Source organism: Aulostomus chinensis, chromosome 18 (genome assembly GCF_037954235.1).
Source record: "Aulostomus chinensis isolate RoL2024-O1b breed Wild chromosome 18, RoL_Achi_v1.0, whole genome shotgun sequence".
NCBI classification, from domain to species: Eukaryota; Metazoa; Chordata; class Actinopteri; order Syngnathiformes; family Aulostomidae; genus Aulostomus; species Aulostomus chinensis.
The window spans coordinates 13570705-13587453 of record NC_141337.1 but is presented as its reverse complement, the minus strand read 5'-3'; the positions used below and the strand labels follow the sequence as shown (position 1 = coordinate 13587453).

The following is a 16749-nucleotide window of genomic DNA, read 5'->3' as shown; positions in this document are numbered from 1 at the left end:
TGAATTAGCGCAGAAATGGAGGTGCTGGTTTGTTTTTTGCTCAAGTGAAAGTGTTTGTGGTTTACTGAGCCTATGGCTGCATTAGGAAGACGTGAATGCTACTCATGAGAGTTTGTAAATCAATATTTTTGACAGTTTTGCTGTTGTTAGCCATCAGTTGCCAGTAGCTTCAAGCTAAATATCCGGCTCTTCCTGCTTTCAAGAAGTAATACGGGAGGGTAAAAAGAGCTTTGTGAGCTCAAGTCACCTATTTGTGACAACTTGAAAGGCCAAATATACATTTTTGGTTAAGTATCTCTCAAGGTTAAAGTGTATGATGCATTTATCAAGACCTAAGTCACCCTTTGACTTGTAAATATAAAAATTCAGTTCTTCCCTCATTTCAAGGAATAAAATAGCTTTTTCCTGTGTCACCGTCTGGTGGGACTCAGCCTTTATTTTTTTCATGAAAGGTAGTTTTCTTTCACTAGATGTATTTATGGACGGACTGGAAGTCTGCCAGTCAGCTACCCTCGCACCATCTGTTCACCTGTTAGTTTCCTAGAGTTGAACTATTTCTGCCACTGTGACCTACTCTGATTAGATGACTACTTCGTTCCACCGGGGCGGGTCACAGTGACCGAGAGGAAACAAGACATCCTCCCTCTGCATGATGAATCTTTACCTCATCAGACAAAAGACCAAACCGCTCTCCTTCATCACTCAGTCAAATGCTGGTAAAAAGAATAAAATGTTTCCTGCAGGAATATTTTGAATACTGTCTGTTCAATAAGCAATACTACTGCAGGAGTGTAGGATAACGAAAGAAAATATCATGTCCTGTTTCTTTTTCATACAGTTTGCTTCAGTGTTGTGAGTCATGCTTGTTCCCTTCGAGACAGGTGCTCTGCATGTCCCATATTTCTAATTATGTAATCATTTCCCTCAACATGCTCTCATGCAGGGCCTCCTGCCTCCCTAATGTGAGCCCTTTTGGTTTCATTATGTGGGGCACTGAATTGGATCACGCCTCATGTGGAAGTAAAAAAAATAGAAATAAATAATAATAATACTTAGACGATTAATCAGAAGCGAGTGTCCCAATACATGAATATGCTATGGATATAGATTAGTAATGTGTAGTATGGAGAAGTGCGACTCACCTGTCTGCAGTTGTTCAATGTTATGCATTTATCTTTTTTTATCAAACCTTGTGACAAGCTGCCACCCCAGCTTCAGCTCCAGTTTTGGACAATCTCTGGCTATGAAAAGTCGTGATTGTTGGAAATCTCCAAAGCAAAATTCGGATGTCTTGGTGCAAGGGAATGCAGAGAGAGAGAGAGAGAGAGGACTCCCTGAGGATGCTCTACCCTTAATCTACCTCAACGCAGAAAGTAAGAAGATAGCAGGAGGATGAGGCACATATAGAAGGTCAAAAAATAGTTTTATCTCCATAAAATAAGAAACTAATACCAGCCTTTCCAAACAGTGGTGCGTGGAATGCGAGAGTAGTTGGTAACAGACCAATTTCACCCAGCTGCAACCTGTCGTCTCTGCCATGGGCTTCAGCTTCCTCTGTCTTCCGCCAGCACAGACAGCAACTGTGTGCAGCCCCCCCTGTTCACACAGTGATGGTCGATGGCTTTCATCCCTGCCAAATGTGTGTGTGTGTGTATGTATGTATGTATGTGTGTGTGTGTAGAGTTCCCACAAGTAGAATTACAGATAAGCAGCAGCAGGTTCTTGTTCCTGTAGCATGGGTTATTTCGGAATAGTATCTTGTGTTTAATTCTGAAGACAAACTTAACCTAATTAAACCCTAAAATTCACCAGTGCTTGTGAGTGTTATATGCAGTGATGGACCTCTGAAAGTTTGTGTTTTGCAGTCCAAATTTTAGATCGGTCAATTAATTTAAAAAAAAAAAGGCCTCAAAACAAACACATAATTAGTTGGCAAGCACAAAATCAGTGAAAGCTGCTTAATCTGCATTATAAAACTTGGATGTCTTGGGTTGTTGGCATCACTAAATGTGTTACTTCAAAGAGTGTAAGTGCCACAATATTGTCCTTATACTGTACTGTATGTAGGGCTCTGACTCACTTTAAACCATTAAAGAAATCTTGCTTTGGGTTATGCTAAATCATGGGCACTGCAATCATTAAATAAATCTTAATGTGGGAGACTTTCCAAGCAATTATTGTTATACTTCATCCCGTAAAATGTCATTGTCTCCTTCTGGAGATTCATCCCCTTTCAATCAATGGTAGATTATCCATGTCTGGTGTCTAACATGCTGCTAATTGAATTGCCATGTAAAGCTCCCCTGGACTGCACATGATAAAATATCATTTCACACATGTTTCAGGAGCAACAAATTTCTTCAGAAATAATTAGATTTACCAAAAAAAAAAAAAGATGGACCTGATTCTCTGGCACCTCCTGGGAGCGTAGACCGGAATAGACGGGAAGGAGTTCAATTCTCTCTTGCAGTTAGAAAGAAGCCTGAATTTGGAGCACAAACACGTAATGTGGCCTGCTCTACAGGGAGAATGGCAGAGAGATTATCATTCGTGGGGGGGATTTGATGAGATGATAATAATCAAGAGGTTGTTAGTAGATCCGGAATGAAAGACAGAAATTTTGGAAAACACTGCAGTGAGTACACAAGATAAGGGAATGCTGCATGTGGGCAGACCAACTGTTGTGCGGTGTCATAGTTCAAAATCCTGCATACGTGCACTCTACTGTGAGGATGTGTTTGACTGGCGAGGGCATGTGTCACTTTCAGTCTGCTTGTGTAACGTGTGTGTCATTTTAAGTGTGTTTTCCCCAGCTGCTGAGCCGACAAGTGGACAGTTTCTATCATGATGCAACAGGCAGCTAATCCCCTCCTTATGTAAATGCTTGACTGATATTCAAATTACATGCAGATGGGATCCAGAGCTTAGGTTTTGGCAGGAAAGTGTCATAACAAGGAATGTCTGGGGAGACAATGTGCTGTCAGCTTTAGTCTGATTAATTCTGCATTTCATGTCTAAAAGAAGGTGTCCCGAGGACTGCGGAAGAATTGGCAGGTGAACATAGGTGTCAGGCAAAGCTTGATGACCTCATTGAGTTCCGTGTGGGAAACAAAGGAGGGGATGTGTGGATGGCCAAAAGGTTTGCATAATGTGTTAACATGATGGGGGAGATGCACCTGAGATGAAGAAAAAAATGGAAAATACCCAGAGGGGAATGATCGTGTGAAGCTTCTAGATTAAGGGAATAGAATAAATATGAGACGACAAAAAGTTTTTCGAGATTTGGTAGTTTGGAGTCTGAATTCATTTACCCATTCCCATACATTTAAATTCCAGATTGCTGTTTGAAATGCAATACAAAGTATTTACTCCACTATGGTGTGCAGGGAACACAATCTGAAACTTCCAAGACAATCATTTTAATTTGAAGTAATTAGACAGGAAAGTCCTCAACTGCTCTTGCTCAGTATCAGAATTTATTGTTCATATGTCTTGATCCCTCTGGATTGCTAGAGGTTTTTTTTAATTTATTTTTTTTAAATGCTCTTCAAGAGGATCAAGAGGAACTGGAAATATGAGTATTATCAATAAATCGTGTCAATGAGCAATAGCAGTTAGAGGAGGGTTTTCTGCGCACCACCTGCAAAATTTCGACAAGGAGCTTCAGAGATATTGTGTTCTTGTGAGGTGACAGAGACCTTGACCTTTAACCCTTTACCACCAAAGTCTTTTCAGGTCATCCTTAAGAACCAGTTGACATTTGAGCCTGATTTGAAGAAATCCCCTAAAGGCACTCCAGAGATATCGCGACCAAAACAGGGTCGTAACGATAGGCAAACTGTAAAGCCATTGCGTATTATATTATTAAAGCTGTATAACTTACATTAACTTTCTTGTGTTTCTTTTGTTTTATTCTCTCTACAGATCCTGCACTATTCCAAGAGTCCATCTATTTGAGTTAGTCAGAGCTGCAACCAAAATAGAGAGCATGAAGACGAGCTGTGTGAGCAGACATTGCAGCTCAATGAGATATGACGTAACACAGGTCACCTGCTAATCACCATGATATCCATAAAGCTGTGACTGGCGTTGTGAAGCCTTCACCCCTTTTTCTATACCCAACCTGGACCCTTCTCCTCTAGTTCTTCCCAGATACCTTTTGTGCGTTCTTTTTCTCCTAAAAAAAAAAACCAACCACCTCTCTGCCTGCCTCCACATTTACTTCCTAAATCATTCTAGCATCCTCTCATTGGCTTTCATCGGCATCATGAAGGGTGCTTCTACCACGTCTGCTCTCCTTCTTACTCTCTCCTCCTTGCTACTTTACTCCCAATTTCCCATCATGGTCAGCGGGGACTGCTGGCTCATTGAGGGGGATAAAGGCTACGTCTGGCTGGCTATCTGCAGTCAGAACCAGCCACCGTATGAGACTATTCCACAGCACATCAACAACACGGTCCATGACTTGAGGCTGAATGAGAACAAGCTAAAGGCTGTGCTCTTCAGTTCTATGTACCGTTTCACCAACCTGACTGACCTCAACCTGACCAAGAATGAGATCAGCTATATTGAGGATGGAGCTTTCGCAGGACAAGCTAACTTACAGGTGAGGGGGGAAATAACACGATGCATCAGATTTTTTTTCTGTGCTTTCACTTTATCTTAATTTTATTTTTCATGTTTTCTCAGGTTCTTCAGCTGGGATACAACAAGCTGACTAACTTAACTGAAGGAATGATGAGAGGGCTTGGACGCATGCAGTGTCTTTTCCTGCAACACAATCTCATTGAGGTGATCGCCAACAATGCATTCTGGGAGTGCCCCAGCCTGAGCAGCATTGATCTGTCATCCAACAAACTTGCACGCATTGATCCATCTACATTCACAGTCCTCAGTCGACTAATGGTATGTGAACTGGCAGCAAATCCATTCCACTGCGGGTGTGATCTTTACACCTTTCTAACCTGGTTGGAGTCCTTCAACAATGTAACACACACCTACGACCGACTCCAGTGTGAGACGCCCCGGGAGATGTTTGGCTTTCCCTTACTGAGTCCCATTGCTGCCGGTCACGCTGGTCGAAATGCTAAAAACATCTTGTACTCCCATTGTCGGGATGGCGTGATGATTCCAGGAATGACATCACTCCCACCGGATCTGGATGGCCCTTCTGGGATTGGACCAGAGATATTCGGTGGTGTGGGACCTTATCACCAGCCCACCACCTCCTCCTCATCCCCAGAACACAGCTTCATTCCAAGCATCAAGCTCCACCATGTCTCTTTGTCATCAGCCTCTCTCCTGGTGCAAATTCCACGGCCCTACAGCAAAATGTATATTCTAACACAATACAACCACACATACGTGTCAGACGTCATGCCCTTGAAGAACAGGAAGGAGATGATCACCCTCAATAAGCTCAAACCACACACCAATTACACCTTTTGTGTCGCATCTATCCGCAACTCTCAACGTTACAACCACACCTGCCTCCAGTTTTCCACTCGTTCTCAAAATCCTGATGACACACTTCCCACACCATCAACCACTACACACTACATAATGACCATTGTGGGCTGCCTTTTTGGCATGCTTATTGTTTTGGGCTTTGTCTACTACTGTCTACGAAAGAAACGCATGCATGATGAGAAGAAAAAGGCCATTTGTGTCAAGAAAACCATACTGGAAATGCGCTACGGGCCAGAGGTGGCAGCAGCCGTAGCAAATGATCCATCGGCAGTCCACAAGCTTCAAGAGCAGTCCAGGGAACATCACCAATATCAGCACCACCATGGGGGCAAACTTCCAATGTCCACATCGTCTAGCTCTGGAATGCTTCACTCAGCCAACACCAGTTCCTCCAGACTTTCTTCAATTCCACAAGTGGAAAAGATGGCCACTGCCTTTTCAGAGGCTATGGCTACAAGTAAAGGAAACTACATGGATATAAGAAGTGGAGGAACAGGCATGGAGAGGGTAGGAGATGGGCATGGAGGGATGAGGGGGGAAGATTTAAGGGACGATGATGGAACAGATGTTGGGGATGACTCCGATGATGATGGGCATGGCTCTGCATCAGAGATCTCCACCATTGCCATGGAGGTGGACAAAGTCAACCAGATTATAAACAACTGCATTGATGCACTAAAACTGGATGCAGCAGCCGTTGCTGCTTCAGGGTCCTCTTCCAACCCCACAGCCTCCTCCAATGCCACCTCCCCTCCCCCCACCAACACCTCTTCCCTCACTCGTGGCCTAATCCCACAGGGAGACACATGCCAAGTCAGCGGTTCCAACAAAATTCCACCACCACCTCCCCTCCCAGCCTTGAATGCCCCTCTTGCTGAGCGCCCAGGGATTAGTGGAGGTGGCTTTGTTGTCACTCCCCCCTACAGACCCCCTCCACCAGCCACTGCTGTACGTCCAATCCAGCGGCAAATGAGTGCAGATGCAGCTGTGGTTATTGTAAATGCTGTCAAGAAACAGTGCAGCACCAGCTCTTGTGGCTCTGTGGGTCGGGACAGGGACCGTGGAGGAGCAAGGGTGTATAGCCTGGATGTTCCTGAGCCACGGAGTCCAGATGGCTGTAATCAACAACAACAACAGTACCCTGACCGGGCCAGTCCTGTGGGCTGTGGGGAGCCCCTGGAAAGACTGCCTTTAGTGGGGAGTGTGAGCTGCAGTGGAGGGGGTGGTGGTGGTTGCGACAGTGGTGGTGTTGGTGCCCATCATCAGGAAAACCAAAAGCCACACCATTACCATCAACAGCAGCAAAAGCAACAACAACAGCAGCAGCAGCAGCAGCAACAGCAGCTGGAGGTGCAGCAGGACTACCACTGCTCGGAGCACCGCCACTCCGTCCCAGCTCTCTACTATGAAGGCTCCCACCAGGGGTCCCCAGCCCAAAGGGTTTCCTTCTTAAAGCCGCTGACGCGCTCCCGTAGGGATGCAGCATCTTACTCCCAGCTATCGCCTGCTCGCCACCATTCCAGTTACTCTGGCTATTCCTCCAGCCCGGAGTACTCCTCAGAGAGCTCACTGAGGATCTGGGAGCGCTTCCGTCCTTACCGCAAAGGCCAGCGGGATGAGGCCTGTTATGTGACGGCTGGAAATGCTCTTCGAAAAAAGGTGCAGTTCGCAAAAGGCGAGGACCTGCATGACATCCTTGATTATTGGAAGGGTGTGTCAGCACAGCAGAAGCTTTGACTGGGAGACCAGAATGAAGCATTGCGGGAAAAGGAATTTGGTTACTTCTGGCTCTAGACCTGTTAACCAGAGAAACTATTTGTTGGAAGAAAAATGCAAGACAAAATTTTGCCTTTGGGGTTTTTTGTTTTGTTTTTGTTTCTTTTTGGCATGCTAGGTGTATAGAATATTGTGCTAAGAGCACGGACTGTGAAACTGTGCCTGAGATATAAGAGTCATGGTGTTTTATTTTACACTTTCATTGTAGCACCATTTCGGAATAATTCTTGTTTAATTGTTTGCAGGTTTTATTTATAGCACAGGGAGCAAATGCATAAACTGTGTAATTTAAAACTCTTTGCGTGATCACACTTGGTGATCTTTTAGTCCGTCTTTCTCAGTGCCATGTGTTTCATCTCTGGATAATCACAGAGGGTCAATGTGAATAACTGTCACTTCAGCAAAGGTGTGTATGTGATAATTTTCAGTGTACAAATTGGATGTTTTTAGACTTCTGAGTGAAGGTGAGTTAGGATCTGGCTTCTATTAGAAGTGATGACATGCCAATTAGTGAAGTTGAAGTTGTCAAATACAGGCTCTCTTCCAGGATATACTTGGTGCGGCTGAGGTATTTGCATTTCAATAGCATCCGTAAGGCAGAAAGAACAAATCTGAAAATAAATGAACAATGCAAAAACAGTGAAAGGAGCTCAAAAAGGACCGGCGGCATTAGGAATCACAATAGAAATACACTTTTTTTCCATACTAACCGCATGGTTAAATGAGAGATGCGAAGAATGTTATTCAACATCAACTGAAAGACCAAGCCCAAGTAATGATCAAATTCAGGTTTTGTGATCCTTGTTATAGTCATACCAACGTAATAGGACCCTTTGTGATGGTAATGAGACACCTATTGTGAAATGACATCACCCAGTCCTTTAGAGAGGAGCATGAATAATGTGAACCATATGAGTGGGCTTACAGAGGGGGAAAAAAACAGAGGCAAGTAATTATAGGAATTATCTGTAGCCACTGTGAATGTAGTAAATTAAAAGCAAGTTAAGAAGAAATTATTTATATCATCCAATGTGAGTACCATAGTACATTCCAGATCCTTTCTCCAACATAAAATTGAATGAGATGCACAGAGAAAGGAGCCTTTTAATTACTGCCAACGTCTCTGTTCTGTTCTGGACATTAGTACTATTGTTGTCTCTTGATAACCTAATTAGCCAACTTGTGACAGGCATGCTCGCTTGCACCTTATGCCTCATAACTATGTGTGTGACTGTGTAGTGCACAGTGGTCAGTGTAAGTGGGTGTTGGCATGCCTTGTCAGATTTTATTGTATATGCCCAAATTGATAATACTTGTGAATATCCTAGCCGGTGATTGGCTAGCTGTGTTTAACCCATTCTAGATGACTAATGACATGAACGAATGCACAAATAACTGTATTTTTCCAGACATACATCACATGGCCGTGATGCTTAGCTCTTCGAGAGTAGCACAGTGCCTCTTGCTACCACAGCCATGATCTAATAATCTCAATTTATGTATAATATTTTCCTTCCACCTGGCCTTTTCTATCAGTATGATCTGTTTGAGATCTCCTGACATCTTAATAAAAGGCAAACTGCCTACTGTACCTAAACAGCTGTGAAGCATTCACAAAATTTGAGTCATATTACCCTAAAATGTGAAAACATAAGTGGTCCTTGCTCCAGATTTTATTTAGGGTTATAATCAAGAGAAAATATTTAATTTTAGCACAGTTTAATTTCAATTTCTTGTTTTTTACTGTGCATGATGGCCCCTGCTCCTTCAGGTCCAGTGGTATGTAGGAGTTGGTACGGCATCTCTGCTCTGCTCAGCATTGCATTTATTTGACCTTTTCTTCGTATATTGTTCCTTGTATTTTTTTTTTGTATTTTTGTCTTTGCTTCCGTTTTTGTTAAGGTGTGTTCACATGGTCTGGGTTTAAGATCTCGTGGAGTCTGTTGGAGAGAGTTTACGGTAATAGACCGCATGAGATCAAGGCCCTCCCTGTCATTTCTACTAATAGTCTGTCTGGTACGCGCCGCCTCACACGCCTTCTCTATGTGATAAAGCACCGTGATGAACATACAGTCTTGGAAAAATGTTCGTCTCCCACTGATGTTCTATTATCTGAGATAACGCGGTTTTCCCTGAGGAACTTGTAACTGTGAAAGACTCACCATTTCAGAGAAAAGGAGTTTCTTTGTTGCTGTGTAATGCCATCAAAAGACCCTTTTAACCCTAACCCTAATGCCATCATGTGTTCAACAAATCCTCCATAACACATTTCCACAAGTGGACGTTGAGGATCATTATTTCAGCTGCCATTTTTTTTTAATCCATCTATCTGATGAAACCCAATCCGATTGAATCCATTCAGCTTATTTTGATTTCAAACATCTTATATTTTAATTAATATAATTCACACATAAATGTGTTTTTCAGGAAACCGATTTCATAGGACTGCATGAGTGTTAAAGTGCTCCTCTGCTCAATGACATCCAAATTAATTCAAACATTTGCTTGACTGAGTCTCCATGATGATACACTTTATCGCTTTCACCACCAATGTATGAAGTGCCAATTTTTTTAAATGACTTATAAAGAAGAGAAAAAAAACTATTTTTGGCAGCAAAATCAAATCATTTTCTTGCTGCTGCAGTAGCTGGAGGGGATATTGTGTTGCTCACCATTAGTAATTACTTGAAAACACGCTGCCAAAACAACCACCGAACGAAAAAAGGCTGATAAATGAAAATGAAGAGCAGTTTATGGAAAAACATGAATTCGATAAGGGAGGCTTTGAGTCACCAACTGCCATTTTCAAAGATTTGAGGGTACAAATATACACAAAACGGACAATGGACAATATCACGTTGGTTTTTCTCCACTTTTAATATCCCATGGTTTTTTTTAAAGGCTGCAGCTGAACATGTTTTCCCCTCACGTGTAATAATTAACACGTGGGTCAGATTAAGAACAACTGTCAATTGGAGCTGAATCTTGGGGGATAATTATTAAAATATTAGTTTTCTGTCGTGGTTATTAGTTTCAGGTGGATGCATAAATATCTGCAGCTACCAGCCAACAAATCCAGGGCCGCAAACACTTCCAAACGAAGTCATTATACCTGCTCTTAGGTCATTCTATTGCTGTTAGCTTGCTGACTCACTTTTAAATGTACAACATGCGAAGGATTGTTACATTTGTACGTTAATACTTGCACATTTGCACACTACAATGCAAATTGGAAATCCCATATTACATTTACACTTGATTTGACAACAAAGGCTACACTGCCCTAACCCTATAATAACATAGCTTACATTTACATGATGCTAGAAAGCAGTCAATTATTACCTGAGTCCAACTAAAACTGTATTTTTAATACACGTAAATATATGCGTCTTTCAAAGGTGGACTAAAGCACTCGGGATGGATTTTATTGGGCTCATATTTGCTATCACTGGCTGACAATAGACATTCTGCATAAATAGAAGCTACTCAGTGGGTTTACACGCACAGTTGCAGTTGAGCTTTAGGTTTAGCTTGATCAGACCGTTCAGTCACTGTCCTAGTATACGAACGGGGAAGAACCAATTTATTCACCCAAAGCGCGTCCACCCCTGAAGCGCCATAGGTGGAGGAGTCAACAAATAGTGGGCCGATGATGTTAAGGCTTTAGCGTGATTGCAACTTAAACCCGCTGAGTGAATTGGTCATTAAAAAGCAAGCAACAGGAGAAGGGTGAGAGCAGAAAAAGAGCTTTAATGAGTCACTGGGAAATGTTCACTGTCGTGGGTCACATTAAGTCGACCCATCCAGACAAACAGCGATCTATATCTTTGTAGGATGTGGCTGCTGCTGCTGCTGCTGATGCTGATGTCAGTGAGTTTAAAAACATTTTCTCTCTCCCCGTCCACAATACACACACAGCCAAAAAAACATAAAAAAGTGAGTCAGTATGAGTCACAGTCTAAGTCTAAACTCTGAAAAGAACAAGGACTCTTTTCCTGAAAGGTAGGTAATGGACAAAGTCCTCAAAAGAGGGGAGAGCAGCGAGAGAGGAGCCGGCTGGTTAAACGCAGGCAGGTGGCTTGCAGCGAAGAAGCGGGAATGCGCCAAAAAAAAATGTACCTGTGGGTTCACCTGTGGGCTCACACTGTATAACACACACATGCACAAAAACACACAAAGCAGAAACATCTCTCACAACTGCGGGGACTTTTAAACCCTTGAAGAAGGCAGCATCATTTCTACTTAACTTTAAGGCAGGTGACAGGCGTGTATTAGCGCTGACAGCCGGGTTTCAAATGCTTTTATTTGGCATCTGTAGACCTTTTGTTGAACAGCCTATTAAGTCCATTAGCTCATTGTGTGGGAGTTCAGTCTGTGTGGATGATGTGCCAAAATTGATAAATGGGTAAATTAAAACCACGTGTTTCCTCGTGACGATGTACAAAAGAGCTTATGAGATGTAATTCAACGCATGTCCTTTTTTTTTTTTTAACGTTGCTCTGAATCTCAATGGAATAGAGAAGGAAGTCTCGGTCACTCTGCATATGAGATGACTAAAGCACTGCCAGCACCTCCTCACCAGCTGCCAAGCACTCAATAAAAGGGTCAAAACAAATTAAAGGCAATTAGTGGGCCTCATTGTCCATGTTGAAACCATCTCCTGACCATTTTGGATCAAAAATAATACACGCGTCCGCTGAAATATACCTCTGAGCAGAAGAGCACTTGACGGCGTCATGCAAGCCAAATCTATGGAAGGATCGATTCGTGCGTCGCACCATTTTTCCACAACACTTTTAAAACAAAATCGCATTGTTTTACATTGACATGATACACTTAAAATTAATTTCTTGAAGTTTTAGTTTCCAAAGGACTTAAAGAATCTGTGAAATATATGTGAATTTTGTACACTAGCTAAAAGAAAAACTGCTAAGGTTTAAAAAAAAAAAAAAGCTTCTATGGATGTTTTATACTCAGCCTGATCTCTTGGTATGTCCGTGTATTTCTCTATCTTCTTTTTGCTCTTTATTTTATTTCTTATTATTTTTATTTTGCTTTCTTTTGGGGGGGGGGGGGCTGGGAGGGAGGGGCATCAGGGAAACAAGGGACTGAATTTTAGTACATGCATTGATATGTGTTATAAAGGTTTAAGAACAGAGAAAGCTTAACATAGTGTACTACATAAAAAGAAAAGTTGTTATATTTGCATGACTCCCTGTATTTTTTTTTCGAGAGAAAAACTATATTGTTGTGTACAAAAAGAGTGGACATACGTTGAAAACAAAACAAAAAAAACTGTAGGGGCTGTATCGTCACGTATCTTGATTTGAACATTTAGGTTTTAAATTTTTTTTTTTTTTTTAATTTTCAATTCTATGTGACATTTTATATTGACGGTTTTCTGGTTTTCATTTGGGAGATTGTATTATATACTAATAATTACCTTTGCTAGGTGTTGAGCCACGAGCTAGCAGAGTGTGCAGTGCTAAAATGGGATAAAACTGACTGTTGCCGGTAGTTGTTTACCACCACGCTGCGTTGTGTTTCTCTACGCTAGAGAGATTTGTCATACACACAAAGCTGCTTGCTGTGGTCTGAGGTGGGCCAATCGAATTGCCCTTAACTCTCCGTCATGGTAAAAATGTTTCAAGATAAAAGCGTATGACACCACATCTTAAGTTAAATGTAGAGAGTTGGTCTTGATCTAATCTTGAACCGTTCGTTAGAGAAAATAACAACTCGTCGGCTCCTTCGCTCTCTTTTACTTTAACCTTTGCTCTTCCCGTTTTGAGCTTCTTTGATCTGACCGGCTACGTTCATCCCATATTAAAGTGTTTCTTATCTTTAAGCCCGTATCCAAACAAAGACAGTGGCAATCTAAACCTGATGGAAGTGGATGGATGTGACCTGCAACAGAAACAAGAACATTTGGGAGGAATTTGGTTTCCAGTAAAACTACCTCAATGATGAGATTTTCATTGACACGAATGGACAGAACGGAGCGCCAGAGATTATAAAACATTTCATTTGGCTTCTGTTTGATGTCTGTTAACACCTATCGCATTTATGCGTGAAGGCTGGTTACTCCAAAGACTCACGGGAAATTTAAACTAGCAACTTCTCCCAAGTGTGCAACACTCTGAAACCAGACGGTGTATCGTTTCCATAGCAATGAATCTGTGTGTGTGACCACGGTGACAGTTTCTTGCAAGAGTTGTAGTTCTGATGGGAAAAGAGAAAAAAAGAGTGGTCAAGAATTTTAAGCCACCTTTGAGTGCCCCAAAGGGAATTTAGCAAATTTTAGCCAAAAAATTTGAATCAGGAGATCGTTCCTCTTTTATCACGTTTTTCCCGCGTATCCCCCGAGCAGTTTAGAGAAGAGGGTGAAACGTCTGATGAGAGGAGACCCAAGGAGACGGCATTTCACCGGGGGAGCGGCTGATGTTAACTTTGTGCTTGTTGGTGAGCTGCGGAAGTCGACGCTGATAAAACTACCACACCTCCAGAGAGTTCACACCACAGCAACTCCCCCTGCATCATCACACATTTTTATTGTGCAGCGACAGCCTGTATTTAAAAAAAAAAAAAAAAAAAAATCTGACGTGGCCTCTGTGTCAGTTACAAAGCGCAATGTCCTAAGCTCTGCTAACGCTGCTCTTCAGCTTGACAGCACAGCCATCCTCTACAACCCAGCCAGTTTATAGAGTTGTGCTATGACGGGGTGACGCTGCGCTGTAGTCAGATGAAGTAGTCGTTAATCTGGGACAGAAGGCCAATTTCTAAGCAAGAGTTTCAAAACATTTCTCTATCCTCCACAGCAGCGAAACCTGCTCAAAAGGTCCCGATGCAGCGAGAGCAGACGTCATTCAGTGTCAGCTCCCCACCATTCTGATCAATAGTAATGTTCCTCATGGTCACGGATAGTAGAAGGTGGACGGACATTGCTATTCCAAACACGCAATCCAATTCTGCGGTCCTCCTCAAGTCGGAAAAATTGCCTTTGTCAATGCCAGAGATTAAAAGATCACTTAAGGTTCTGAAAATGTCTATGAAATGTCAGAGAAAAGGCCGTGAACGGGACTCTGCCGCCGCTCATCGAGGAAATTAAACGGATTGATCCACTGACAAATGTCCTGCATGATCTTGAAGCGACAGCAGCATTCCACACGAATTTTTGCCCTCAAGTTCACAGGATGCAGGAACAGACGCCATTAAATCGACACAATGCAGAACTTCGGGGAGAAACTCTAAACTATTCAGTGAGGATTAGGGATATCAGAAGTTGCTCAGTCAGTAATCAGTGATTGGACTTTCTGCTGAGCTCTAATTCCTTCCAGCTTAGCGATACTTTCTACATATCACAGCACAATGTGACATCCAAAAGGCTACAGTGCAGCTTTCATGTGGGCAATTTCCTCTGAGCTTCATTTGCTTTCATTAGATATGTTCATATTTTTACTCTTTGGAGAAAAAAAAAGAGCAAACTTTCTTTTCCTTTTTTTTCTGCTTGTCTCACAGGATGCTCCAGCTGGTTATACATAGTCAGCAGTTACCGACATCATTTATTTTGTGATCCTGCCACAGCCACCTCGACCATTGTAAGATACATCCTAATACAGCACATGAAGCGCTTCAGTAGAACCGCCATCTGTGGGATCCCTAAAGTGGACCAATGCCGGTTCCCACATCACGATCATCTGATTTTAGTTGGACACCTGTGGTACATTTGTGTAAACCACTAGTCCTTGCCAGGATGAACAAAAGGCAGAGCGCTACAACAGGAACATCGTCGTATCAAACCGAAAGTCCCATGATTGTGTTCTGTTCAAATCTAACGTGACTTTCCCCTCCGGTTTGTCTTTAAACACCAAACGGGAAAGAAGGAAAAACAGACAGACAGAGGTTTGGATTATGGGAACTAATTTTGGCTTTCTGCTTTCTTTAACTATTTGTTGCTGATATTGACATTTTTTTTTCCCTTTGCAATTTCTGTACAAAAGATCTATTTCTATATTTGCAATAAATTTGTAATTAAAATTTGAGTGTGAGGTTTTTTTATTTGCGTATATCAATTTAAGGAGAGGGAGCGAAGCGTTATCTTGCTGGTATCGCGGCACATTCAATAAAATCGTCATGCAGTTTCATGTCACAAAAAATATTTTTAAGGGGGGGGGGGTCTTATGCGTGGACATGCAGCATTACTTGCCTGTGGTGTTTAAATATTCTTGATAGTGTGTGTTCTCTATACCGTCTGATCCTGTAGGTCCTGATGTTCTGTAATTTAATTATTCATGCACTGAGGGCTGGGAAGTACCTGCATGTGGGTGACTGTGGGAATTCCCTTACCGTCACACACACACACACACACCACTGGCCACTTTCACCTGCCATTAAAACCTCTCAGTGTTTTGAAGATGCTGCTCCACAAGCACAGATGGATATCCGAAAAGAGAGAGGAGGGGGAATCCAAATTTGATGACAAACCAGTTCACCTCAGCGGCTGTTCCATAGAGAGGCGCTGTTTTAAGTTTAATGTGAGGGAACGCTTTGCTGAACGTGCAACTTTAATGAGTACGATGGCAGAAAGCAACTGGGGAGTTTTGTGAACCCGAAGGCTGGCAGTGATGGTCGGGGATCTGCGCTGAGCTGGTGACGTTTAATGTGTTAACCAGGGGGGCCTTAAAGGGGAGAAACTTATTATTCTATGGGCCTGTAACTGACAGGAGCCATCAAAACATATTAGAACATCATATTAAATGGCTGATGAGGCTCAATAGGATGTGTCTTCATGGTGCCAAGCCCCCCCCCCCCCCCCCCGGGTGCAGTCGCTGCTTTTACTCATTTATGTCACACAGAGGTCTGAGGCTATAAGTGCAATCATTCAAGAACAACTGTGATGTTCCACCATAACTTAAGCTTAATTTGTAAAAACAAAAATTAATTTGAAATTATCTTGAAAATTTGTAGTACTCAGGAGGAGAGACAAAAAAATCCGTAAAATTAAAATGGCAATTATTTGTGCTTCAGCTGCTCATGCTGGCGCAGCCCCAGGCTCAATCTGCACATATGAACTGCAATTTTATTTATTTATTTATTTTTGGCTGCTCAAGGAAACAAAAGTATCTGTTATAGACGCATGTACCTATACACCAAGTGTAGAAAATACTCTGCTGCAGGCAGCAGTGCAATGGCTACCAGAAATGCCAGTGAAATGCAGCAGCGACTATTCTTATTTATTCATTTCAGCTCTGTGTGAGTGTCTCTGTGTTTTGCTGTAATTTGTTAGACATTTTTTATTCTCCCGAATGAACAAAACAAACTGAACTGAAACTGTGACCCAAACAAATCTGAAATTCATAGCATTACTTGTCTTTTGTTGTCCTATTCAATGGGCAATAGAAGAGTAGTTTCAAGTTTATTCTCTCTTCACTACATGAGGTTTGAAACCTGCTTGTTTACGAGTGACCAATTCAAGCTTTCTCTTTTTTGATGGCAGAAATGAGC

General features: G+C 42.3%; 1 protein-coding gene across 5 annotated transcripts in view; it reads left to right on the top strand.

The window, feature by feature from the left end:
• elfn2b (extracellular leucine-rich repeat and fibronectin type III domain containing 2b) overlaps positions 1-12307 on the top strand; it is a 77590-nt gene extending 65283 nt beyond the window's left edge. For all 5 annotated transcript variants that reach the window (XM_086184752.1, XM_086184753.1, XM_086184751.1 and 2 more), the window contains 2 exons: positions 3925-4606; positions 4690-12307. In XM_086184752.1, coding sequence (XP_086040878.1) covers positions 4268-4606; positions 4690-7206 — 2856 coding nt within the window. In that variant the 5' untranslated portion in view covers positions 3925-4267 and the 3' untranslated portion in view covers positions 7207-12307. The remainder of the gene's footprint in view (positions 1-3924; positions 4607-4689) is intronic.
• The last annotated feature ends 4442 nt before the right edge of the window (positions 12308-16749 follow it).